General features: G+C 42.2%; 1 protein-coding gene across 2 annotated transcripts in view; it reads left to right on the forward strand.

Moving 5' to 3' along the window:
• The window catches only part of LOC115377001 (phosphatidylinositol-binding clathrin assembly protein), a 136,688-nt gene that overhangs the window by 86,641 nt on the left and 22,687 nt on the right, over positions 1 to 27,360 (forward strand). Inside the window, exons 10-14 of one of the 2 annotated variants that reach the window (XM_030076852.1) lie at positions 1,535 to 1,620; positions 2,880 to 3,003; positions 10,616 to 10,752; positions 11,962 to 12,062; positions 19,191 to 19,301. In XM_030076852.1, coding sequence (XP_029932712.1) covers positions 1,535 to 1,620; positions 2,880 to 3,003; positions 10,616 to 10,752; positions 11,962 to 12,062; positions 19,191 to 19,301 — 559 coding nt within the window. The remainder of the gene's footprint in view (positions 1 to 1,534; positions 1,621 to 2,879; positions 3,004 to 10,615; positions 10,753 to 11,961; positions 12,063 to 19,190; positions 19,302 to 27,360) is intronic. The other variant, XM_030076854.1, reaches the window with a different exon arrangement.

Consider the following 27,360-nt stretch of genomic DNA (forward strand, 5'->3'; position numbering starts at 1 on the left):
AAAAACAATGAAAAATGTAAATGAACAGAATGAAAGATTTAGACAAAGGAAGTGTGACAGTTAAAAGCAATGTTGAATAAAAATGTTCCAGTTTTCATTTAAAAATGTTCATAGAGCGTCTCCAGAATTCCCTAATTTTGGTGCGTAATTAAAAAAGGCTTCGCTGACGATCGTCTTATTTATGTGGCAGTTTGTATTTAAAAAAAAAAACAGCAGCAGAGGATCTAAGAGGTCGTTAAGGATTATGAAACAATACCAGAATTTTTTGTTAGAATCAGAGTACAACTAAAGATGCAAATTAGCTTTTCTGGTAGGTCTGTCACAAGAAAATGATTTTGCAAAAGTGAAAAAAAAGGCAGTTTTAGTTTTGTTTTGTTGTTAATTTGACAGCTGACCCTGAAATATCAAATTTCACAATGGAAAAAACCCCCACAAAAAACAAGAGAAAAATTGTAGTTAAACTCACATCTCTTTTATTCAGCCCTATAAGAACTACAGTCCCAGTTTGAGATATTCATCAATGATGAACCAATAATCAATATCCTGCTCTGTCTCCACCTCTTTAAGCTGCTGCCTTGATTGATCAGGCGTGTTCGGATGTGATATTAGAGTATTAAAGGGTGTGGTATTGTTTCATGACAAAGACGTCAAGCTGGGATTGTGATGTGTTTCTTATAGAGCCAAAAAATCCATGATTTCAAACAAAAACTCCACAGTGGAAATAGTTTTCGGACCGATAGTGATTTAGTTTTTTAAAAAGTGATTCCAGGCGATGCCGAACCCTCGTCCTGATGAGCGATTTAGCCGCACGAATCGTGACTTGATGTAAGACTTGATAAACCTTGACTGATAACGGAAGGCGAGACAGACAGATAGAGAGAGAGAGAGAGAGAGAGAGAGAGAAAGAAAGAGAGAGGGGAGGAGATGAGGAAATACCAGGAGTGAATGTCAGTGTGTCGGCAGGTACAGTGAGTGTGCAGCTCATTGTGCGGAGACCTTACGCAACACAAAGGGCCAGAAGAAAGCACAGGAAGTGCTAAAGGTTAAATGGAAGAAACAATAGAGAAATAATAGGCCCAGATGAAGCTCGGAGAGAAGGTGTGTGTGTGTGTGTGTGTGTGTGTGTGTGTGTGTGTCGACCTCTCCTCTGCTCTCCACCTCTTCCTCAGTCTTTGTTCCACTGCCTCCTCCTCTGTTCGCTCTCTTCTCCGACAGCGTGAGCGCCTGCTGCATGTTGCCATGGCTATTCTTGGAGCCTGATGCACTCTGTTACCTTCCTATGAGACCGACTAACTCTGGGCGTGTGTGTGTGTGTGTGTGTGTGTGTGTGTGTGTGTGTGCGTGTGCGTGTGTGTGCATGCATATGAGAGAGAATGGCTGGAATAACTGAAGGTGTTGTGTTCAGTTGCTCACTTTTTTGCACTTCCCTCCTCCTCCTGCTGCCTTCCTCTCCTCTCCTCTCTCTCTCTCTCTCTCTCTCTGTGTCTCTCTCTCTCTCTCTGTCTCACTCTCTCTCTGTCTCACTCTCTCCCAGGCTCCCAGCAGTCTCCTGGAGGCTTTGGAGCAGCACTTGGCCTCCCTGGAGGGCAAGAAGACCAAGGAACTGAACGCAGACACCAGGTAGACAACTTCATTACACACATCTCCCCTTCCTCTGCGACCCAGAAACTGTTTTTTTTTTTTTTTCTTTTTCCTTTTTTTCCAGCATCTTGTTAGCCGACCAGATATCATAGGAAACAAATGAAGCGGCTTCCTAGGAGGCTTTGGTCGAGGAAATGGGAGTATCTTGTCAGGAGGTGACACCTGTTATGCAAATAGGCTCAAACTGCATGAAAAACCTGTTTCCTTCCTTCCTCCCTCATTTACTTTCCTCCTTTCATTTCCCCCTTCCCTTCCAAATTACCTCCTGGTAGAAAACAAGTGATAGTGAAGGAGGAATAGTCTTGATAAAGTCATTTCCTTAAAAGAATACTCCAAAGTTTTGGGCATAATCCCCTTTTTGTGACTTCCCCAGACTGAGACGAGATGTTGGACACCATTTTTTGGACACCACCGAGTTAGCATTTTGTGTTAGCTTAGCGTAAAGACTTGTAGTCTATGGGAGTTGTTAGCTTGGCTCCATCAAAGTGAAAAAACAAATCTCACAGCAACCCTGAAGCTGTCTTATTTACACAGTGTATCGTGTGTGCAAGTCGATGATGTGGTGTCCCTCCTCCTTTATTTGCTCCTTGAATGGATTTACTGGATGGAGAGGATATTTGGGTTTCTGCTTCCACCCGCCCAGCAGAATATATTTTCCCAGGAAACACAAAAAGGCAAAAAAAAAACAAGTGTTTTCAGTCCCACTATGCAGGAGACTCATCAGTGGGACAATGAACAAGTTGCTGTTGCAGAAATATTAACTGCGATTGCAACTGGCTGGCCGTAGTTACACATGGAAGCATTTCTGCTGAGGATAAACAAAGCATTGGGCTGAATAACTGCTTACTTCTACTTTTTTTTTTTTTTTTTTATTGACTGGAAATTAGTGGGAAAGGGATTTGGGTTGGAAGTGGACTGAGTTGGACGCGCTGAAACGTGCCACAGCCAAACTGGAAACAACACGCATTGTTTTCTCCGAACAGATAAATACAACGTGTTGTTTTCTTGGAAGGGTGAATAAAAATGTGAACGACTGTTAAAACGGGTAGAAATGCACTTGGGTGGGCCGCGGAGCTGGAGAGTAAACGTGGGGAAACACTGAGTAGTGTCTAAATAAATCTGGAAAAATGAGCTGCGACGGCGGGGGAAAGCATCCTATTAAAAGTCCCTCGTGAAATTCACGGGCGTAGTTTGTATTCAGGCTCTAACCCTCTGTGCCGTGTCCTTGTCTCCTGCAGGGCGTCCACCCTGTCCAGCGCCGTGTCGTCCCTCTCCTCCACCGGCATGTCCTTCAGCCGCATGGACGAGAAGGAGAGGCAGCAGGCTCTGGAGGAGGAGCAGGCCAGGCTGCAGGCTCTCAAGGTAAAGGCCACTTACACCCAAACACCGCCGCCATTTCTACAACTTGACTCAAATCATTCAAGTCAGACATGCACAAAGCGGCTCCACCTGCTGGGAAGCCCCTAATCTGATGGAAATATAAATATAATCCAGGCTGAGTCATGTTGTCCAGTGGTGGCGCCCCCATCAGGCCGTCCATCAGACTGTACAAATGAACCTTGGCTGCTGCACTGCAAAAACACAAAATCTTACCAAGATTATTTGTCTTATTTCAAGTCAAAATGTCTTATTTCTATTCAAAATATCTCATTACACTTAAAATAAGACATGATAAGTAGTAACTTGTTTTTAGGCAACTGTCTCTTGTTTCAAGTGAAAATTTGCTTGTTTCATTGGCAAAATTTGCCAGTGGAACAAGTGAAAATTCACTTGAAATAAGTAAAAATTAGTTAGAAACAAGAAACAAATTTTTCCAATGAAACAAGCAAATTTTCACTTGAAACAAGAGACAGTTGCCTAAAAACAAGTTACTTCTGAGGTGATCATGTCTTATTTTAAGTGTAGTGAGATATTTTGACTAGGAATAAGACATTTTTGACTTGAAATAAGACAAATAATCTTGGTAAGATTTTGAGTTTTTGCAGTGTGGTTTGGGCTTTTATTCTTGTAACAGGGCAGCCTCCAGACTTCCCCAGCAGCTTTTTGATTTGCTCGATGGTTCGCTGGATTGCTGCCGTGTTTCCGTCCCTCCTGAAAACTCGTCCCGTCGCCTGATGTTCCCCAACGTGGAGCAAACATGAGCAGAGAGAGCAGATTTATTCCAACCAGAAACACACAGAAACCGTCAGATTAAGAATTTACATGGTTATTAGGCGATAATATTTTCCTATTGAACGGATTATCAAAGGTTTACACCAGCCCTTTCAACCTGACTGAAAATTCCTCCTCCTTCCTTCACCTCAGTGAATTAAAATTCAACCAATCACATAAAGCAGCGCTGGGAAAAGGAGAAAAGAGTTGGCCATTTAGTCTCAGAGACTCTGGACCTGAAATCTGATTTTTCTTCCACCTTCTTACACCTTGGAAACCTTCCTAAAGGCCTCAGTAAAAGAGATGCATATCTTTTGAAGATCTTTATAGTCAAACGTATATAAAAAAACAAACAAAAAAAAAAACACACACAATTACAAGATGCTGACTCCAGAGGAACAGTCACCACCATCGCCCTCCTCACCGATATAATCAGCTCTATCCTCAACGGAGAAACTGACCTCCAGCCTCCGACTTCAAAAGGAGACGTGAGAAAGATACTGGAAAAACGGGATTGCTATAATCACCGGGACTTTTAACGAATTTCTCCTTTTGTCTGAGCCTTCTTAAATACACCACAAACTGTACCCCGTGTCCTCTTTTTTTTTTCTTTTCCACACGACTGTATAACAGTGCCCCAGATCTCACTCTGTTTACACAAAAACAAAAGAAAAAAAATATCAAACAAAATTCCCCCTGATCGTTGCACTCTCTTCTGATGGAGGAAGCATTTTTATTCTGATTGGGCTGTTATTCTGATTATAAGTTGAACATTAGGGTCCATGTAAACGCATCTACTGTGGCCCATAATGCTGCATTTAGCACTGCATTACAGCTGAAAGTCAGAAACGTGTCTTTATCAAGTATCAGTACCAGAGGTTTTACCCAAGACAATCTAATACAAAAAGCCGCGTCAGAAATAAACGCAAACTGTCTTGATTTTCCGTCTTTTTGCGACACAAAACCCTAAATTTTTTCCAGAAAGAAGGATTTGATATCAGTGAGACCAAAGACATTGACTGGGCTACACAGCTCAGTGAAAGGAATCGATCAGACTCGGTATCAGTTAATACTTAAAGTTTCCATGTTGATCCTGAAATGTGTTGTTGTTGCCCCCCCTCATTACTCACTAAGTGAGCCTTTTGCACACCTGTAGGTCGGCAGGTGCGTAGGAGAAAACCGGAGACCGGCAATATTCAGAACAAAAAACTCCCACACACTGCTCGCATCATATGCAAAAGGAGAACTTTAATAACAACGTTTCGGTACGTAGACCTTCATCAGGTTATCTTACCAAACAATGAGAGAGACAATCCTAAATAGGTAGGTAAACCCACACCCACAAATCAGGTTCCACCATAATCTAACATCATCAGAGCTAAATTTAAAGCACCTGGACGGATACAGGCGGCCAATGTCTGAGGGAAAAAAAAAAAATAATAATAATAATAATAGTAATAAAATGAAAAGAAAAAATGTAAAGAAAAAAAGGAAAAGAAAAAGAAAAATGACAAAATATATATTTAAGATTAAAAAAAATATTTAAAAAAATATAATAAAAATAATAATAAGAATTATTACTGACATGCAGCACATGTGTTCAAGCTAAAAGGAAGAAAAAAACATGAACACTGGTCTCTAGTCAACTGCTACATCAATTTATCGATTGATTTTAGAACATAAAATGCCGAAAATCAAGTATTAAACTCCTGTAAAAAGTGTATCGTATGGGTGGTGAGGCAGCCGTGAACCGGGGGTTGAGAAAACTCGCCTGACTTCGGGATTTCAACGTGGACTTTCTGACCTGTAAATCCCCGACCTGCAGCAACTTTCAGCTGGATGCCAGCAAGAAAAAGAAACTCTGCATTTCGCTCCAGAAAACTAAAAGTGCATGCAGCAACATTTGTTTAATTATTAAGTAAACACTCTTATATTGATTTAGTCTTTTCCCTGTGAACCACAAAATGAGAATTGCCCCAGTCATTTTTTTTTTTTTTTTGCTTTAACATCACCTGAACTGAAATTAGAGGAGATAGATGACCGTTATGTTTATTTGAGGTTATTTTTTACCAAATACGGAATAAAGGCAGCATAGGAACTGGATTTTACCAACTAGGAAGACAGAAATCCCAGGTACTGACTGGAAATTGAATGCAGCGTAATAATACTAGCTGGAGGATTGAGTGGGTCCCAGCACACACACACACACACACACCACACACACACTGAACAGCAGCTCCATGCCCTGTAATTGTCACCGGGTCCATGATGGTAAGCATTATTCTCGGTTTTCATTACAGTGCTGCTGCTAATGCAATTTGTTTCCCCCCCTGCTAATGTAATATATTATTCCATTAACCAGCAATCAATATATTACCAGGACTCTACCTTTAATTTTTTATGTACTGTTGCAGGATTATTCAGAGGGTGTTACTTCTTTCTGCGCCTGTTTACAAGATTAACCGTCTTAAGCACGTCGTTCCCCAAACCCAAGCATTTATGTTTTGACCAATCGTTTCTTTACCCCGGCAGATGTTTCATCATCAGCTGCTGCAAAACTACATAACCAGATTCATAACGGATGCATATTTGATTTAAAAACACATCAAAGGTAGATAGAGAAGATCTTTTTTTTTTTTTTTACCGGTGGTTTTATGTTACAGCTATCAAATGACGCCTCTCTCTCCTGCAGTCGAGTGAACTGAAATAGATTTTTCGGCTGCCGGCGTGATAATGAGACCTTTTATGACGGTTGATCAAGATTTTGTTCATCACCATTTATGATCAGTATTATTATTGTTATCGTTATTATGGTGGAATTTCCTTTGTCATTTGACTTTTACATCATCTCATCACTCCGTAAAGCACTCAAGGGCAAAATTCAGATTTGGCACCGATTGTTGTCAGCTCTCCAGAAACGGAGAACAGAAGGAAGTCGGGTTAGGATTTATCTGGAGTCATCAGTTGCAGGGCAGCCGCGATGAGAATACAAGAAATGTTAAGAGATGGTGAAGGACAGTGGAGGAGGGAAGATAATGCAGGGAATGTGAGTAATGCACCACAGATTTAAATAAACGTAGACACGTGCAGGAGATCATCGACATCGGCCTCTTAAAAATCACAAAAATCAGGTGACATCCACACGTGTAAAGGCGCATTTTCATGTCACCGTAGCGAAGCTCAGGCTCTCGTTCGTTTTCTGTGACAGCAAAAGCAGCTCCGGTCAACAATCCTGCACATGGAGTTTTGGTATTTTGGTAATTTATTTGCATAAAGTTGAGGAAGGTAACCTTTTATGCAAACAGGAATTCCACTGGACTTTTAAAATAAAGGTCAAAAATGAAGCAAGAATCAGGGACTGCATGGTGGATTTCTTGAGTGAAATAACCAGAAAGCAGTTTTAATGGACTCTTTTGCATAAAAGAGTTGTTTGTTTGTTTTTACACAAATTCACAATAAAGCAATGTTAAAGAAACGTTTTGGTCAAGCAAGTGTATAAACCTCTTCCGACATTTGATGTTTGCATCTGGTATCGTTTAGCCAAAGCTTTAAATGTGCACAGAGAGGGTTGTTGCAAAACACACTTACAGCGACTGGAGACCGACGGCTGGCGGAAGAAAAAGCAATCGTTTTCAAACTCCTTGCCGCGGTGGCATGGAAATTTACCGTTAACTGTAGCCATTCTCATAAATTTTGACCCATATTACAACCGTGCTGGCAGAGTGAGAGTAAACAGCGAAACCTGCAGCGACTGTATAACACTTCATCTAAAGCACGCGCCACAAATCACCAGCAATAAAAAAAAATTTAAAAAAAATTAAATAAAAAGCTCCAGTTTGCAGGGCTTCAGAAATCAGAGCGCGAGTCGAGGACGGCTGACAGGTCGCCCGGCAGCGTTTGCAGCTCGGCGAGTTTCAACTCCAGCTGAGGATAAAGGCCAAGAGTCTCGCTGGCAAGCCAAGCAATAGAAAAGTCAAGTGTAAAATGTGTTGACATTTCTTGCTCTGGCCCTGGGAGCCCTGCCTTACAGCAAACTGTAATTGAGTAAAAGCACTGAGGCTAGGAAACTGGCACCGAGGGGCTCAGTGTGAAGGCGTGCATGTGTGTGTGTGTGTGTGTGTGTGTGTGTGTGTGTGTGTTTACATCCTGGCAGAGTCGATTGCAGTATGTATCTGTCGCTGTTGCCAGTGTTTCTCTGTCCTTTGTTGTGGCTGTTTGTGCATATTAAACATGTGCAGACACAGTGTGTGTGTGTGTGTGTGTTGCAATGGTTTCTCTTTTGTGTGTGTGTGTATGTGTTCACAATTGCATTTCTGCACGCTGTTTACTCTGTGTCCTTGGTTGCCCCTCTTCTGCCAAGGTCCACTGATTACCTTTGGGTTTAGTGAGAAAGGAGAGGGAAGATAAAGAGAGAGCGAGAAAGTAAGAGAGTGAAAGAGAGAGAGAGAGAGAAGAGAGCCGGGGGTTGCAGGGGTCGTCCAAATACTAGTCCAGCTGTCGGCACACTCTGGCGTCCATATGGGCCCGACACACACATGCACACACACACACACACGGCGCTACTGTCCAGCTGGGTCCTCGGCCGAAACAATAACAGCAGTTCCCATTTGTTCCCAGCTACCGCGTCTGAATACAGATGAAGAGGACGGGGCCGGTGCGGCGGGAGGCTGTTTGTTAAAGCCGCTCGCCGTCAGAATTCCTACGCAGCTCTGGGAAAAAGGCTGCACTGTGAATTTAATCATTTCCATTCCCCTGAAAAGGCCGGGGATCGCTCAGATATCCACATGTGGCCGCCGGTCTCGGCGAGAGGCGCTGACGGTGTCGGAGGCAGCAGTTTTATTCCCACCGGGGCGCCGCCCGGACTAAAAATGGCACTGTAAGGTGCTTCGGATTCACTTGAATACAAAACAGCGTCTAACTCTGAAAGAGACTGTCATCCTGTCCCCGTGCATATTCTCACACGATAAGATGATGGAGAATAATCAGTTTATGGTTATAAACAGAACGCAGACGGCACACTGTGGCTGGGAAATGACGACTGAGTGTTACGGGGCCGAACTGATATTCATCCGTTCCATCCGTTTAATACTGGCTGGGTGGGACTCGGGCTCGCAGGCTCAGGGCAGCCCTCCTTCCATAGCTACATTCACAGACTCCTCCCAGAGGTTTCATTAAGCATTCCCAGGCCAGCAGGGACATGTAATCCCCACGGAGGAACATCCAGGAGCAGCTACTCCGACTTCCTCCTGGATTTCTGCGAGAGCCCAGGTCCACTCTGTCAGCGCCATAGAACGTGTGATGTTTTTATTTGTTATCACACCATTGAATGGAAATTATCGGTTGTAATCTGCCCCCCAGGTTTTGGGTAATGAGGTCACTACTGCACCTTGTAGTGGGTCAGAAGCTGTTAGCATCTGTTCCCATCATCAGTCTGTTTTAACCACTCAAACATCAGCTTTGGCCACTTTCGTTAGCTTTCGTTAGCTTAGCTTCTGTCAGCTGCTTAATTATAGGGAGTTTCACCATGGCAACAGCCGTAGTGTTGGCGCTGATGTCACGGCGTCGGCGGGCAACAGCCGCTTCGCCGTGGCAACAGCCGTAGTGTTGGCGCTGATGTCACGGCGTTGGCGGGCAACAGCCGCTTCGCCGTGGCAACAGCTGTAGTGTTCACGCTGATGTCACGGCGTCGGCAGTAAAGTTTGTTGAGGTTGAGAGAACCGATGCACGGCTGATGCAAGAAAATGAATAAAATAACAGCGAGAATAAAGTCGTGTTCAGGCAGCAAGACACTTAAACATCGGTAACGATTGTTAATATAATCATTTTAAATTACTGGGGTCAAATTAATCCCAACTAATTTAAAAATGTCTGTAAATTTGGAGGTAGCATCTTCATCATCGTCTTCAGGGTTAAAAGGGAGGGCTAAAATATTGACCTGCCATTATTTAAGCTCACTGTCTTAAATTGATTAACTCTGCTGTGTGTGGTGAATCCTGCACCATCTGACATCCGCACAGGAAAAAACAATAAATTATGTTTATGAGGTTTGACTCTAAACATCCAGCAAACCGTCATGAAAAAGAAAAAGAGAAACTCCTTCTTTTCTTTTTGTTCTTCACGGCCTGCAGTTTGCTCAAAGTGCATCCAGCGGTCCAGCCGCCTCGAGGGCTTGACGAGGATCTGCAAGCAACGAGGGCTGAAATGTTTAACGTTAATATTTAATATCAGAGAGGCATACAGTGTTAGTGTTGTTATTATTTATTTTTCTGCATTATTTCTCTTTTTTAAGAAGCATTTGATCTGTCGAGACCGTTTTCTCTGCGTCTGTGTGACTCGGGTTTCACAGGTCTTTTCTTGAGTTTCTGGAAAGTCAAGAAATGAAGAAAAGTCTCTTCTTCTTCCAAACAGGCAGTTTTTAATAAATTCTTAAGACAGCCTCATTAAAAAAAAAAAAAAAACACCAAACACTTATTTATTTACCAGTGTGTGCATTTTATTTTCACTTCCGCCACAGAAAAAAAACAAAAAACAGACCAACAAACTTCAACAAGACTTCTTAATCTGAAGGAGGTTTAAATTTTTGATGAAGAGAAAAGTTCATGTTACCTTTTTATATCGGTTATGGAAATTTAACACGTTAGCCATGGAAAGTCCTGGAAAATTACGGGAATTTTACATTTTGCCGAGTGGGAAACCGAACGAGGGAATATGTTTCACCCTTTCTTGGACCTTTGCTTTTTTTAATGGTTATCATCACATTCATGGTGTGTGTGTGTGTGTGTGTGTGTGTGTGTGTGTGTGTGTGTGTGTGTGTCTTTCCCAGGACCAGCGTTTGAAGGAGATCAGCATGCAGACTCCGCCCTCGGCCTCCCCCAGCAGCCAATCGATAGGCAGCGCCAACAACAACAACCACATCACACACACCCCAGAGCTGTTCACCTCCACACCTTCTACCAACAGGTACACACACACACACACACACACACACATACACAGAGTTTTACCCTCCATTAAGTACATAATGAATAAAAGGTGACGTCTGCTCTTAAAAAATGATGGATGTTGTAAAATAAAGATAAAAAAGTGGTCGTTTTAAATCATGCGAGCCTCTGTAATGTGGACATATTGGATATTAAATGATTAACTTTAGTCATGAAGTTTTAATGAGCCCGCCCTTAAAATAAAGGCCATAAATATAAAAGTGTCTTCATTTCCATCGTCTTGATTATGAGTTGTGAGTTTTTATTCACTCGCACTAAATTCACCGTTTTTCACACTTTCACTGCTTCGTCTTCCTCCATCGTTCTCAGCTGTTTGTGATGGAGTGAATATTAATGCTTTGTTTATTTTTCAACGTCCCTTCCTCTCCTCCTCTTCCTCGCTTCTTCTCCATCCTCGCTTTCCTCTTCGTCCCCTCCTGTCTTTCCTCTTGTTCTCTTTTCTGTTTTTCTTCCTTTTCTCTTTTTCTCTTACCGTCTTTCTTCTTCCTCTCCTTCTCCCTCCTCTCCATCTTCGTCTCCTTCTCCTTGTGCTTCTTGTGCCCCTTCTCCTCCTCTTCCTCCTTCTTCTTCTTCCTCTCCTTTTCTCTCCTTATCCTTCATCTTACTCCTTCCTGTTCCTCTCCTTCTTCTTCCTCTTCTTCTTTTTCTTCTTCTTTGTCTTTCTCTCCTTCCTCTCCATCCTCCTCACCCTCCTCTCCTTCCTCATCTTCTTCTCCTTCTTCCATCTACCTTTCCTTCCTCTCCTTCTCATCTTCCTGTCCTTCTCCTTCTCCTTCTCCTTCTTCTTCCTCTTATTCATCATCTTCCTCTTCTCCTTTTCCTTCTTTCTTCTCCTTCTCCTTCTTCTTCCTCTTATTCTTCATCTTCCTCTCCTCCTTTTCCTTCTCTTTCTTCTCCTTCTTGTTCTTCTTTTCTGTCTCCTCCTCCTTCTTTTCCTCTTCTTCTCCTGCTCCTTCCTCTTTGTCTTCCATTTGTCCTCTCTTTCTTCTACGTCCTCTTCGTCTTCATCTTCCTCTCCTTCTTCTCCTTCTCCTTCCTCTTTGTCTTCCATTCATCCTCTTCTTCTTCTCCTTCTCTTTCTTCTCCTTCTTGTTCTTCTTTTCCATCTCCTCCTCCTTCTTTTCCTCCTCTTTCTCTTTCTCCTCCTCCTCTTTCTCTTGTCTTCCAGTATGCCCAATCTGAACAGTGACCTGTTTGATCTACAGCCGGCCTTCATCCCCGCTGTGCAGAGCACTCCCTCCATCTCCACCGCCAACAGTGCCTGGGGAGGTGCGGACACACACACACACACACACACACACACACACACACACACATCAACATACATTCAGATTCACACAGTCTCACAAAGTTTATTTGCACCTTTCAAACACAAAGCATGGAAGACATGCAGACCAGGCATGCACACACACACACACACACACACACACGTACATGTGCACAGACGCGGGCATACCCACACATCTAAATGAATTCATTTTTCCTGACTCGCTGTATAATTACTGGAAGAGTGTCGAGGCATTTCTAGGAAATTTCCCCCCCCGGCCGTTCATTTTCCTGAACGCCCATCCATCTGTCAAACCGCTCGTTTGTCTCTGTTTGAATACCATCCATTCAGGCATTCATCATTCTCCTCCTCCAGTCTCCTTTTTCTGTGTTTATTTTTTTTTTCTAGCCGTAGTGTGTGGCGCTAAGGATGGCATCGTCAGTCTGTTCAGCTTCAGGTCATGTGGCTCAGTCGCCTTCACACCTCGCCTGTTTGATAGTCCAGTAATTTTAGGCCAAAATTGGGGTCAACCTAGGACAAATTGCAAGAGAAGCAAACTCAACTGATTTTGGATCCTCAGTTTGTCCTGAGTGAGGGAAAAAAAGTCACCTATTTATGATCATATAATACCAGAAAACACTGTTTTTAACACACAGGGGAAAGGGGTTCAGAATTTTACTTTCAGATATCACTATAAAAATTCACAAGTTGATTACACACACAAAGACAAGAAAAAAAGTCAATTACAAGTTCTTTGAATTATTCTGTTTACACTTGCATATCACACATTATCTGATTTGATATGCGCTAATAAGGAATATAAGGAATAAATGCCAGAACAGATATTAAAACAGTGAATTAAAAGGTCACTATATATAGTAACCTTTTAATTCACTGTTTAAATGTCTGTAGTAACCAAGAAATCCAAGAAATCCAATGGGATTTCTTGGTTACTACTATATAGTAACCTTTTAATTCACTGTTTAAATTGAGCCCCTTTCCCCTGTGTGTTAAAAACAGTGTTTTTTGGTAATATGTGGTCATAAATAGGTGATTTTCAAAACTTTCCACCAATGGGATTTCTTGGGACTTTTTCCCCCCTCACTCAGGACAAACTGAGGATACAAAATCAGTTGAGTTTGCTTCTCTTGCAATTTGTCCTCAGGTTTTTTCATAAAACGACTGGACTATGAGCCACTGCACTCAAACCACGTTGCGTTTAGTTTTGTTTGTCAGGAGTTTTGTTTGTTTCAACTCCGTGGACCAAACGAGGTGAACCGTGGAACCACGTGCGGTCTGTTACGAGCGCGAGCGTAATCCAACCCCCCCCACCCCCATGCGCTGTGGGGTTTGAAAGCTGCCGGCCAAACAGAGCGGCTAATGCTGCCAAAAAAAACGAGTCGGGAACAATCGCGGAGCAACAATGAGGTGAGGGTTTGTTCTGATTTCACGATAGCTCGCGGAAAACACTTTGTTTGCATGCGGCCCCGCAGTCGCTCATATTCCTCGTATTGTTCAGCTGTTTTTATTTGGTGAGAACACAAAAGCACCGTAATAAAAGCCGGGACCACAAGATCACAGCGCGTTGTTGTTCCAGTATTGCTCTATCACTGTAACACACTGAGCTTTCCTCATAAAATCTCTTTCCAATAGATGAATGACCCGTTCAGCCACGTGTCTTTTGGCCTCTAATTTCGGTGCTTTGTGAACACCAAGTGCATCTGATGAAAAATATTACAAAGCACGATCCTGACGCCTGAGGCGAACCAAAGCAGCAAGACGTAGGTGTAAGAAGTGCCCTTGAGTTTCATTTTGGGCAGAGAAATGTCTTCCCCAGTGGTCGTTTAGCTTACTAGTGTAACAGCAGTGAATCACCTGCTCTGGCTCTTCCTGCAGTAAAAGCATGGGAGGGATACAACAGGGGTTAAACCGTCACATCCCCACGGTGCGATTTACTGTAGTATGCAGTCTGCACAAGTAGCACCGTGTGCACTTGGTTTCCATCTGCTGAGGCTGCATTTCATTTCCAGAGCATATTTCCTACACATGTAACTTCCTGCAAATGTGTGTAGGCATCAAAGCCAAAGTTATGACCCAGCGTTCACTGTGAAGAAGGACAAGCGCGGGAGGAATTCACCCTTCCCACCGCAGCCAACATAGTATTTAATCACGTGACCGACCACGGCTGTTTCAAATATGTTGGTTTTTTTTCATGTATTGTTATTCGATGGTATTTAAAGCTTCACTACAACAGGGAGGCGACTCAGCTGCTTGTGCATGAGGGATTTACAGCGCCTTTAATAAACTGGACCCCATGCATCTTGGTCCAAAGGCTCATTTACACTAAATATTAAATGCAGTTACAAGTATGGATGGTGGCTTTTGTCCATACTCTGTGTTCATTTTGTCCGTGTATGTGCACGTTTTCAGACTCTGAAAGAGACTCTGAGAGGACATTGCTAATATTAGTGAAAGAAATCCTCCATCCTCCTGTGGCGATGTGTTTAATGACCTCACAGACCACCGCCGTCTACAACGCCACCTCAGTTTTTTCCTCCATTCTTACGACCTTCTCCACTATCGCCAAGTTGGTTGTTGTCTCAGACTTTGGACTCTGTGCTGCCCTCGAGTGGACTTACCGTTTAACAACCAATGCCAACATAAAGGAAGTACGGAAGCATGTGGGCAGTGACGCTTACACCATTTGAAACGGACATATTTATTTTTAACGGGAGGATAAATGAGTCTTAACTGTCTTTCTTGGTGTGAGTGTGTCGTACAATGGTGGTACATACGAGGGACGGTCGGGAAGGCAACTTATTAGGTTGCCTTCCTGTTAGTCAAACACACTGGCACGCTTACAGATATAATGGGGCAGCAAGCGTCTCCTGACCCTGAGAGCGACACACACATGTCCCAGTGGTCTGGGATAATACAGGCGGATCTGCTGTCCAGAGGCACGCCGCTGTACCGAGAACAGACTCTGAATCCAGCTTTTGTGAGGAAAGTGTGGAAGAGCTACCGCAGAGCTACCACTGTTAAAAACACACACACAAAAAGCATTTGAAAACTGATTTTGCCATCGACTGACCTCAAAGAAAAGTCAAAGCTGTGCAACATTTGGGTCAGCCTTATGGCCAACAACAAAGGCTTCCAAAACTCTTAGTCTTATTAAAACTAAAGCTAATGTTGTGCCTCTTCAGTGTAGAGAGACAACCAGTCAACACTCCGATGTGCTGATATCGTGCTGCTTTAGCCCCCCACCACCTGCTGGCACGTAGATTTTTTCCGTCCACAAGACACGGCGGCGAGTTTAATAAAATGCAGCTCTGTGGTGTGAAAGGGCTGCTGAAGCTGCAAAAACAGCAAACAATGAAAACAAAGTAGAAACGCCGACGAAAAGAAGATTTACTTATTTACTGAAAGGTGAAAGGATGAGAGGGGAAAAGAACAAAACATGACAGTGTACCGCTCAGCTTGCCCAGTTTATGTCTCGGATACAATGCAGTTAAATTAATTTGTCATGGGGACAAAAACTTTAAAACTGAAAGCAATAAACCATTTGACACCTGAGCAAATTCCCTTGAATTAAAAACTTGGAGGCAAAGCGGATTTTAAAAAAAGCCCAAAACCACCTGAACATTAGCAAAAAAATTGCAGGACAAAAATTAATTAACAAAAAAAAAAAAAAAAAAAAAATTGTATATGATATATGAAAACTAACAAATATTTTGAAATTACAAGAATTTTAAATGACATGAAAGCTGTATTTATAGTAATATTAAAATAATTATTTATTCTCAATTCATTATTATTATTAGTAGTAGTACAATTATTTAAACTTATTAGATTTCTGAGGCTGCATTCAGAAGCCTTTCACAAGCATTTAAAACCACGAGTCAGCTAATGTGCACAAAAAATGGCTGTTGTAAATGTAAGTATCGACGAGAAAAATTGTCTGATAAATGATAAAAAGTGTGAGTGGCTCTTAAAATTTGGGCCAGGCACTCTGCCAGGTCAACCTCAAAGTTAATCTGCTACTCTGGTTTTGTAACGTGATACAGTAAATAAGAAATACTTTAACTGTGTGTTGACACTGTAAGCAGTTTAGGAAACCAGTCCACTCAGTTTTCTTTGAGACATTTGCTTGTTTGCCAGCGTGGACAAGCTGTCTGCAGTCGAAACACTGACACCGGTCACAGACACACTCCAAACATCTCACACACTGGCTTTGCAACACAGTGTCACGCACCGTCTGGGCGATAAAAATAAATGAAGAGTGTGCTGCTCACAATCAGCTGGCAGTGAAATAAGACAGTGAAAAGCAGCACAGAGATGCGGTTTGCGGCTCCGTGAACACAGTGTGAGTATTACAGGCTTCATGACAGCGGATTAAAGCGGAGCCATTGATAAAGAGCTTGGCCCCGCTCCAGTCGCAGCTCCTTCTTTAAAGCTCAGATATCAGCCTTTCACACAATCAGGATCTGATATAACTGTCCCTTGTGCCGGCCCAAAAATAGCACAAAGGATTCTTGCTTCGGCACAAGTGCAGGACTGCTAAGCGCCTGGAGACGCCGAGGAGGAGTTCAGCCAGGTGGCAGAGCGTGCGTCGTATTTCTGCCACTTTTATAAAATTCACACATCAACTTTTAAGTTATGGCATTTGTTGAAACACTTGAGCGATGGCACGATGCCCGACGCTCAGCTCGACTGTTCAGGAAAGCTTGTGCACTTACCACTGGTACACAGTTCACAAGAATACTTCATCGTAAATAAATTATTTCCCTCAGCAGTTTGTTTAAAGGCAGACTGTGTAGTTTCAAATTTGAGGCCTTGTTTACGAGTAAAGTCAAGGCTGAGGAAGGTTAAAACCCCTCAGCTTCATGCCAACACTAATAACCCAGAGAATTAATCTAACACTTTAAAATGCCTGTCTTGAATCGAATGTTTTTTATTATAAAAACATAAAAACATAAATATTTGAGTGCAATGCTGTTATATTCTGGGTTATGACTGGGTCTACCAGACTGTCCTGCTTCAGTGTTCTCCAAAACAAGCCACTGATGAACTCCAATTAATTCAAAACTCTGCTGCCAGACTTTTAACCAGAACTGGAAAGAGCCCAGGGTTAGCTAACCTGCACCGGCACCCTGTGTCTTATAGGGTTCATTTTAAACTTCTTTTACTTGATTATAAGGCTCTGAGTGTGTTAGCACCGGCCTGAATTATTAATTCTTTGTCGTTTTGTAATCCTTCCATGGCCTCTTAGATCCTCTGCTGCTGGTTTTTTAGATACAAACTGTCACATAAATTAGAGAATCGTCAGCAAAGCCTTTTATAATCACACACTAAAATTATGAAAGGCTGTAAGAGCTGCAGCCTCTCTGAGCATTTTTAAACTACAGTTGAAAACTTCTTTGTTTAACGCTGTTTTCAGCTGTCATGCTTCCTTATTCTTTTTTGTTCCTTTACATATTTTACTGTTTTTATGTCCTCCTTTGTCTTACAGTTTTTATTTACATTTTCCTTTGTTTCTACATATCTTCCTGTTTCTATCTTGATTTGTTTTATTTCCAACTTTTTAAAATCCTAATTGACTTGAGTTTTACTGCCTCTACTCTTTTGTTTTTCAGTTGATTGCTTGGTTTTACCACACAGTATTTGCATTTGTTTTTAATTGTCTGTTTTACGCTCTTGTTTTTTCACTTTATTGTAAAGCACTTTGAGTTACACTATCTGTAAGAAAGGTGCTATGTAAATATAGGTATTATTATCATCATTAGTATTATTATTAGTAGTAGTAGTAATAGTTGTATTAAACCACATAGTTTGCCTTTAAGATTTACTTAGGAAAAATGCATTGCACAAATTGAACGTAATGGAAAACTGCAGTGTTTTGGGGAAAAAATACCCCTTTTACCAGCTTCCCCAGACTGTGGCAATATGTTGGATACTATTTTCAGCTCTGTACATCCAGTGGTTCAGAAACTCTGAAGCTGTCTTATTTACACAGTGGATCATGTCTGTTTGACATACACATATTGGGTTTTTTTTGTTTTTTTTTTTAAGAAAACAAGAGTCGTTCAAGATCATGTACCAAGGAAGTATCCTCAAGTAAATAAGTTTTTAGCCTTAAATTGTCTCAGAGCACTAGGGACTTAAAGTCTGTTGTCCATTGCATAAACATCCATAGCAATGGAAATGAGAAATACTTAGGGCCAAAGGTAGCATTAACTGCTACTTAGTCCAAATCATAAGCAATGACTCTAATAGCACCTGAAGTGAAATGTTAAGGACAAAAACATATTCAGGTCCAGTGCCTGGCTGCATAACCCATCTAAATTTAACTGTAGTTTTATCTTCCATGTTTAATGTATTGCAACTGTCCGCTTTCTCTAAAAAAAAAAAAAAAAAAGATTACACGGTGATCTCTGTGTGTATCGTCTTTTTAAGCATACTTTTAATCCTGATATTAGACTTGTATACAGTTGTTTGGGTGTTTATTTTAATGTTTATGATGGTGTACTGTCAGCTGTGTACGCTGAAGGCTGGAATGTCCACACCGCCTTAGATCCTAATCTGAAGGGATTAGTTTATCAGGGGGTATAATTATTACCAGATCCCGTTTGCGACTTAATCCTCAGATGAATCAGTGCCAGATTGTCTGCATCAGCTCTAGCAAAGGAGTCATTCTGTTTAATGTACTTCAAGTAAATGTAATCCCGTCTAAATCAAACGGCCAGGTAGCCTCTGACTTTGCAGTAATTTTGAGACAGATTGCAGTCAACCAGTGCTGAAAAATTTAGCCTATTGATCGATTGGTTGGGCAAGTGGTTGTTTTAGTCGTGTATCAAGCAAAAAAACAAACACGCTGGTTACAGCTTCACAAATGTTAAGACTTTCCTTTGTTATAAAATGCTGGGGTTATTCAATTCAAACAACTTTATGAATCCCTCTAGGGGTAATTGGTCATTTTGGTCAGGCTAAGGAAGCGATTTGACGACATCGCTTCAGGCTCTGTTGATTTCTGAAGAGCATTTGTCATTGTTTTTGACACTTTATACGATAAATTATTGTCAGAAGATGTGTGAGTCAGGCTTTAATCGGTCATGTCTACCTGCATCCCTCAGGAATGGAGAGCCAGCCGCTGCAGCAGACCGCACCAGCCATGACTGTAGATTTCGATGCTGTGTTTGGGAATAAGTCGACCCCCAGTAACAACGGCCCGCAGCCAGTACCCGGTAAAAACCCGTCCGTCCGACTGTCCGGACAGAACCGGACGCAAACTAAAACCTCTTTGGCTTCGCTCGTGGCAAAATCTCACTGTTTAACTAACCCTGCAACGAGCTTCTGTGTCTGTTACTAACACCGTGTGGGCGTTTCTGACTTTCAGTCTTTACCTTCTCTAATAATGACTAACCCTAAAACACAGCCGCTTACAAACAAGACTCAGGGAAGGGGTCAGCTCTCTTTTTGATTCAGTCGATTGTGGAAGCAGAGTTGGTTCAGAGGTGAAACGCTGTTGCTTGTCTGTTGTGTCAACAATTAAAAAAAAAAAAGTTAAATGATATATTTCAGTTGATGGGAGGATTTCCTCTCCACGCTGCTGGCACAACACTGAGAAATGAGCTGAAATCAAATATGTTCTTTCTGCTTACACTGTCGGATTGATTGAATAGAAAGTTAACCGACCCCCGTCTGTTTTTAGCCACTTTCCTGCAGGCAGCTCCTCTTTCAACGCTGGGTTTCTGCACAGCTCTGCAAAGTCTAAACTCTTCTGTTATATTTGGGGTTATTTGGGACCCCATCCAATGTTTAACGCCTCTAAAGACATGATAAAGTTTGTTTTGTTTTTGTTTTTTTGCTTCATATTTAATGACTTTTCCTAATTTAAAGGGGACAGGTGGGTAAAAATGAACATGATGACATGTTTTCAATGTCCTGGACACATTTGGTTCCCATCTTTGTTTAATTTCCAGGTTTTGTTTTTAGTTATATAAAACATAAATATCAACATTTTTCGATGACATTAAGGAAATATAACATGCCATTTCTGATCTTCAAAAAAATTTCTCAGGGTATTGTGTTTTATTTAAAGGGCTATTTAGGTCGTCATCACATAAACTTGGATTTTAATCATTTTTGTGGGGTTTAAATACCCAAATTGACCCCAACTGATAAAATTGCAGGAAGAATTTGAAGGGAACTTGAGGGTTAAATAGTATAGACAGTAAATTTGGTCATTTCCATGTCTTGAAAATGTTAGGGATTCATAAAAAAATGGTCTCCAGTTGTATGTGAAAAAAAATGTTGTCCTTATATATCGGATAAATATCAAATATCAACAAAAAAAATCACACATCATGCGTCCCGAGTGATAACTCAGCAAAACGGAGGCCAAGAAAGCATTGTTATCAGCTGTCCCAGTCGTCTTTAGTTTGGTTCAATGATTTATTTTCAAGAAATGGGGGCAGGAAATACAGGATTTCCTTCTTCCTGTCTCTTTTCGTTCATGGAATGTGTTAAATGTTGGGTTAAAGGGTATTTGCATGTGAAAGTGCTGTTTTTGTTGGGGTGTTTTTTTGCATTGTACCCAGAAACGAGCAAAATAAATGACTGTGAAATGAGTTAATGACATGAAACGACTGTTCAAGTCCTGTGAGAAGCAGCATGTTGGTAAGTTCCTCAGCAGTAGAGCGACTGGTCCTTTAAGGTCTTAAAAGGAGTGTACTGTTTGATAGTGAATGTGCGGGACCTCCTTCATGTTTGCTCGCGGCTTCCTGTCCGTTAACGGTAACGAGCTTCAGACTGATGGCTCCTCAGCGCTGCGGGTCTGGGACTTTGGCTCCAGTCCCTCTTATTAGCTTCACTTTCTCTTAACCTCTCGTCGACTGACATAATCAATCTCAGCGCTTCTCAGCTCTTTTTGCTCCCAAGACACTTCATATAATTTTAAAGGCACGCCAGTTTATTGACTGCTGTAAAGGAGGCGCAGCAGACAGCAGCGAGGCGGGAGCGATCTGTGCCTGCAAATGTCATCTGAAGCCTTTTTTTATTATTATTTTTTGATCGCACAGAGAGAAAGCAAAGCAGTGAGCTGCCAAGTAACTGCATCATCTCAAAGTGAAGCTGTGTGATCATGACGCCGTTAAAGTGAATTTTATTTCAATTTATGTCATGCTTTCATGTTTTAATATTGATTCTCTTTCAGTGGATTATCTTTAATGAAAAGTTGCATCACTTTATCCCAGTGTGTCCCGTAACGCATGAATGATGTAGATCTTTTTTGGACTTTATCGACATAACACAACTAGTACACAAACGATCACACAGCTCGGAGTGACGGTTCTAAGCGAGGGCTGATGCACGGCTAATGGAAACATCTGGAAACACAAGAAAATGAAAAAAAAAAAAAAACAATTGTAAAAATAACTGTGGCTTTGGATTTTGATTCAAACAAAAAAGCCTTGGTTTTGTGAGGAGTCTCACCCGGTCGGTGGCTGGTGGCTTTGCCAGAACATTATTCAGTAACTTTAACAACAATTTAACAACTTAGCTCACATCTAATTACGCTGTTCATCAGCTTCCAATAATTTTTAAATAACTTCAGCAGCACACAGATTATTTTACTTAATTTCATGTGTTAATTTTAACTTCTCCCTGCCCCCCCAGCCATCAGCAGGTGCTTGTTTTGTCACCATGGAGGTTTCAATAAAGCCATTCAAACAAACTCTTCTACCGACTCGGTGACATTGGTAAACGTTACAGCCGTTACCGTAGCAACATGAAACACCTGGAAATACTCTGATTTGCTGTGAACCAACAGCCCATGCCGGGTGTTTCAGGTGTCGTTGGTTTTCATGACTCTATCAGGGCTCCCACGGGTCGAGGAAATCCTGGAAAGTCGTGGAATTTTGAAAATCTATCTCACATACGGAGTGGGCGGAGCTACTTTCTGGGTCAGAATTTGACCACAAGCAGAGAAAAGAGGTGAAAAACTGTAAACTGGCTGGGCTTAGTGTTTGGGTATAGCTTTGTATAATTGCGGGTACAAAAGTCTCAATAAGATTTTTAATAGCTTCTGATTTTTTTTTGTAGGTATGTTGGTTCAAATAATTTGAGCCCGAGCCGACCCACGGCGTCAGGTCTTGGGGCTTGATAGGGTTTGGGTTGCATCCCTTCATACAGAACTAGCTCACTAATCATATCTGTAAATCTGTATCTGTAAAAGAGCTTACAGCCTCAACCGAATGGAATCTGGAATTTGAATGTCGCAGATTATTACCATTACATGATTGTCATTACTATGCACATTTTATAGTCGAATGTAACAAATATAAAGCACGATAGTAAGGAACTTTTTTTTTTAAATACCTAAGTATTTATGTGCCTTGATTGAATTCCACACACAGATATCCTCCTGTGATCAGCCAGTCGGTGCACAACCTCACGTTGACTTATGCCCCTTTTCCACCAAAAAACACCTGGTGCTAGTTCGGAGCTGGTGCTAGAGCCAGTGCTTCACTGGTGCCAACAAAGAACCAGTTTGCTTTTCCACCGGCCAAGAGCCAAGCGAAGCCAAGTCAGAGCCACGTCATGACGTCAGCGTAAAACGTGATCACGTGGGTGTGCAAGACGCTCACTCGGAATCACAATAACAAACATGGACGACCCATCGTAGCGATGCAAATGCTACTCGTGTCTTTACAAGCCTACATTGCGGTCCAGAGGTGAAAAATGCAATAATTGCCGGCTACCCAACGTATTTGTGGTCGGAACGAACGGTGACTATGTTTAGCTTTACGTTTATAGCGTTCGCTGCTCCCGTTTGAGTCTGTAACCCCGCCCACCAATGACGCGGTGGGTCGCGTCATCGGTTCTTTCTCTGGCTCCTGTTTAGCCCCTGCTCAGAGTTGGTGCTTGCCTAGCACCAGTTTGGAACCAGTTTGGCCGGAGCTTGGGCGGTGGAAAACCAAAGAACTGGTGCTAAGTCAGGCACCGGTTCCGAACCAGCCCTGGAGCCGGTTTGGTGGAAAAGGAGTATTAGTGCCAAGTTGAGGTTGAGATATCTCGGGGCAGGTATGCGGCGTCCACGCAAAAAGACCCTAAACACACGTCAGATAGTGTCAGTTTTCGTGCAAAGATGCAGGCGGTTTTCATTGAACTTTGGGATGTGCTTTTAGCCGTAATACTAGGAGAGTTGTAAAGTGCGCTGCCACTGTTTTCCACCGTAACCCGGCTGTTTCTCTGGCTGTCCCTCTCCCTGTTTGACCCCGTCTGTCTTCTCCGTCGTGGCAGGCGGAGACTCGGGTGGCTCTCCGGCGTGATTTGGACTTTGCGCACGCTATCTGCTCGCTATAAATAGAGCTCATGTTGAAGCTGCCACTACAACTACCACTACACCATCTGGGCCACTGGCAGCACCTCACACAGATCTCTGCTGCAAGTCTGTGTGTGTGTGTGTGTGTGTGTGTGTGTGTGTGTGTGTGTGTGTGTGGTCGTTTCTGTGTTACACATACATGCACCCACGTCTATATTTCTCTGTGTGTCTGCGTCCGTTCACACATCGTCTGTCATTTCACTCCATCCCATCTGTCTGCTTCCGCTCATCCGTTTTGTTTGTTGTTGTTCACACCATCCCGCTCGCCCCGTCCCTCCCTCTCTCTCTCTCCCAGCCCTTTTTCATCTCTCTCTCTCTCTCTTTCTCTCTCTCTCTCTCGTTGTCTCTTCATCTCCCCATCGCAATCCGCGAGGCAAGAATCACCCAGGCAACTCCTCTCCATCTGCTCTCCTCCCTCTTCATCTCCTCTTCCTCTTCCTCTCTCCTCACTTCCTCCTATTCATAATTGTTTTCTCTCATCTCCTCCATCCTTTATTCTCGATCTGCTGATATCTTGCTGTACGTGCGCTTCAGTTTGGTGTAGTAGCTGTATTTTTTTTTTTTTTTTTAATTAACAGGAATGTGTTTTTGTTTTTTTCAATTCATGGTCCTCCAGTTGGAAAATTACTGTTTCTTTTGTGATTTGCTCTTAATTTGCAAAGCACTCTCCATATCCAATCATCCATATCTGCTCTCATCTCCGCCCTCCGTGCAGTTATTTTCTTTTTTTTTTCCCCTCCTCAGACTCAAAGATGTGGCTTTCACATTCTCTCCTCACATTCCTGCAAATTTTCAATTTTCATTTAGAGATACCCTCCGTTATCGCCGCCTCCGTGGGGTTTTTGATCATGTCTTGGTCTGTTCTCAGGCTATCACTGTTATTTATCTGTGGCAGGTCTTATGACAAAGCCACAGAAGTGGAATGGAGTAGAACGGACATCGCAGTGTTTGCCATGGTCATTTGGCTGGTACAGTGTAAAATGATGATTATAGTTACTCGCTATGATGACAGAACAAGTTAGTACGGCTGTAAAGAGTATCCGAAAATATTTTCAAGTATAAAAAGGGGGAAAAAAATCCTCTTAATGTACCCCGCAATGTGAATGTTAATATTAGCACTAACATTATTGCGCTAACAAATGGAAATGGAAAGTTTGGCCTGATGGTGGCACCAGAGGAAAGGTCATAGTGTCTCCAAAATCAACAGGGCTCCTCCTCAAGGGGTCATGGGTGTGCTCCGCAAATTTGAAAAGACTCATATAAAACATACTTGAGTTATCACATTCACACTCGCATCTGCCCCTGCTGTCAATTTTGGGAAGAGATTTCAAGTAAAACACCATACAAGTGATTTTGAATGTTTGTTGCCATGTAAAATGTTGGGGAAACTGTCGTAAACACACCACGCCGTTTTGCAAATCACGTGGGAGTGCTCAAGATTTCGCAACACAGAATCAAAATGTGAATTTTTGGTTGAAAACAGCCGCCTTATAGTGTTCTCCTTCTGCGGCGAACAAAGTCCTCGACACTCAGAAACCACACCGCTGATAATCGGCTGTGGAAAGCAAGGGGACTATTTTCCCTGGCGGAGGAGGAGGAGGAGGGAGCGTTTTAATTTGAAAATGTCCGGGAAACACAACAGTGCTGCTGCTTTTAGGAAAACTCATGTGGAGGATTTTATTCTGGAGTGAAGAAAGTCTGAAGTCTCTGAAAGTTCATTTTCATATCGTAGTGAAATGAATGGAAATCAACAGCTGGAGGAAATGGAGGAGAAATGATATTACAGCTCTAAAATACCATTTTAGATTTTGTAGATATTACACTAAACATGCAGAATGACCGGTGTGGTGCTTTAAAATGTGACTCCAGTGTTATATACCATCAAACTAAACATCATTCTGCCGTTTTAGATGATGCTTCCTTCCTGTACAGTGTTTTGGTGCGAGCCCATTGATTTGAATGAGCTTCGTCGCCTCCCGTTGACAGAAAACTCTTTCCTCTGCTTTGCTGGGACACCTAACCGAGCGCCGGTGGCATCATCATCGCTCCTCTCTCCTGGACGGTCTAATTTAATTCGGTGCGACCTCTCTCTGTGCGCTCGCTTCATCATCTCCTTTCCCTCCTGTCTTCCTCTCCTCCCGGTTCTCGTTGTTTTCGAGCCTCCCCGTCGAGTGTTTGGGTTTGTTTCAGCCTCTTCCTCTCCATTACCCTCTCTCGCTTTAATGCGGGCTTCACCGACGTGTTGGTTTTATTTTAAAAAAATATAATAAATAAAAAAATAAATAAAAAATACCCACCAAAAGGGTTGGCCAGGCCATTTTGTCACAGTGACAGTAATAACAGAAATGCCAACAACAGGAGGCAAATTAGAGGCGAGAGAGTCTCCTCTACCTCTCTTTGCTTTCTCACTCAACCTATATCTTCCCACTCTTTTTTCTTTTCTTTTTTTTTTTTTTTTTAATCCTCTCCCCCGGCTCTCTCCCCTCCTTCCTTTTCTCTTTTTTTTTCCCTGTCTCATTTTCTTCTTTTTTTCTGTCTGTTTCCCTTCCTTCTCTCTCTCTCTCTCTCTCATCTGCTAGGGTAGCAGGAAACAGTGTTTTCTGAATCTCCTGTGTCAGCACCGCTGTCAGACCTACACGGTGCTTCCTAACTAAATATTATTCCTCCCTCTTTTTTCCACCATCCCTTGCCTTTTTTTCCCTCCTCCTCCTCTTCCTCCGCCTCCCTTTTTTTTCTTTTTTCTTGTTCCTGCGGGGATCAGGGATATGTCTACCCCGCTCGTTCTTGTTTAGCTTTGCTCGTCTTCTTATTGATGTCCTGTCCCCGTCCCCCTTCTTTTTTTTTTTTTTTTAAGTTATATTGAGTTATATTTTCTCCACCCTGTTTCCGGGGCTGGGTTCGGGTCCTCGTGGGTTATGTTGTCACGTCGCAGCGTTTCCCACGTATATATCTCACACTTTGCCGGCCCGCCCAGGTGAATTAACAGCCGCCCGAGTGTAAATCAACCCATTCGGGGTTTCCCTTAAGCGCCACAGTCTCACATCACCTTTTGTGCTCACCGTCACCATGTGGCACTTTGGTTCGCCGAGACGGAGGCAAACACAGTCTAAAACATGTTATTAGGGCTGGATATGAAAATTCGTTACCTGTATGATACCTTAAATGCCTCGCTGCGGCAGATTAGAGTCAGTAAAAAAGGTAAAAAAGTTGATAAAACACACTGCTGATGAAGAAAATCAGCAGAGCAGATCCACACAGAGAGAGAAAGAGGCAGAAAGAGGCAGGGCAAGTGTGTGTGTGTGTGTGTGTGTGTGTGTGTGTGTGTGTGTGTGTGTGTGTGTGTGTGTGTGTGTGTGTGTGTGTGTGTGTGTGTGTGTGTGTGTGTGTGTGCGCGCACCAGAAGCAAAGTGAGCAGCTTAGAACACTAAAATAAGAGGATAGAAATACCACATATAGGCTAATGTACTGCACAGGTACTGTGTCATTCAGTTTATAGTATATTAGTTATTATTTGTTATTGTTGTGTATTGTGTTTTGTTACATTGTGTTATGCCATTTTACGTTTTGTTGTTCTTTATTATGTCGTTTTATATTATGTTGTTATATCATGCCTTGTGTTATTTTGTTGTGTTACATGTCATTCTGTGTCTCGCATTTTCTCATTTTACTTGATGCCATGTCATGGAAGAGTTGTTATATTATGTCGTTTTTCATTATTTTGTGTTACGTCGCATTGTTCAGTTCATTATACTTTATTAGTCCCTCAAGGGGCAATTTAAATTTACATCATGACAGATATAAAACATAAACGTGCAGAATATAAGACAAGATTTAAGGACATAAAGGTGCAATGTCTTTTTAAGTTACGTTGTGTCGTTTGACATGATGACTTTTACGTTATGTCATTTTAATTTATGTTT

Source organism: Myripristis murdjan, chromosome 18, assembly GCF_902150065.1.
Source record: "Myripristis murdjan chromosome 18, fMyrMur1.1, whole genome shotgun sequence".
NCBI classification, from domain to species: domain Eukaryota; kingdom Metazoa; phylum Chordata; class Actinopteri; order Holocentriformes; family Holocentridae; genus Myripristis; species Myripristis murdjan.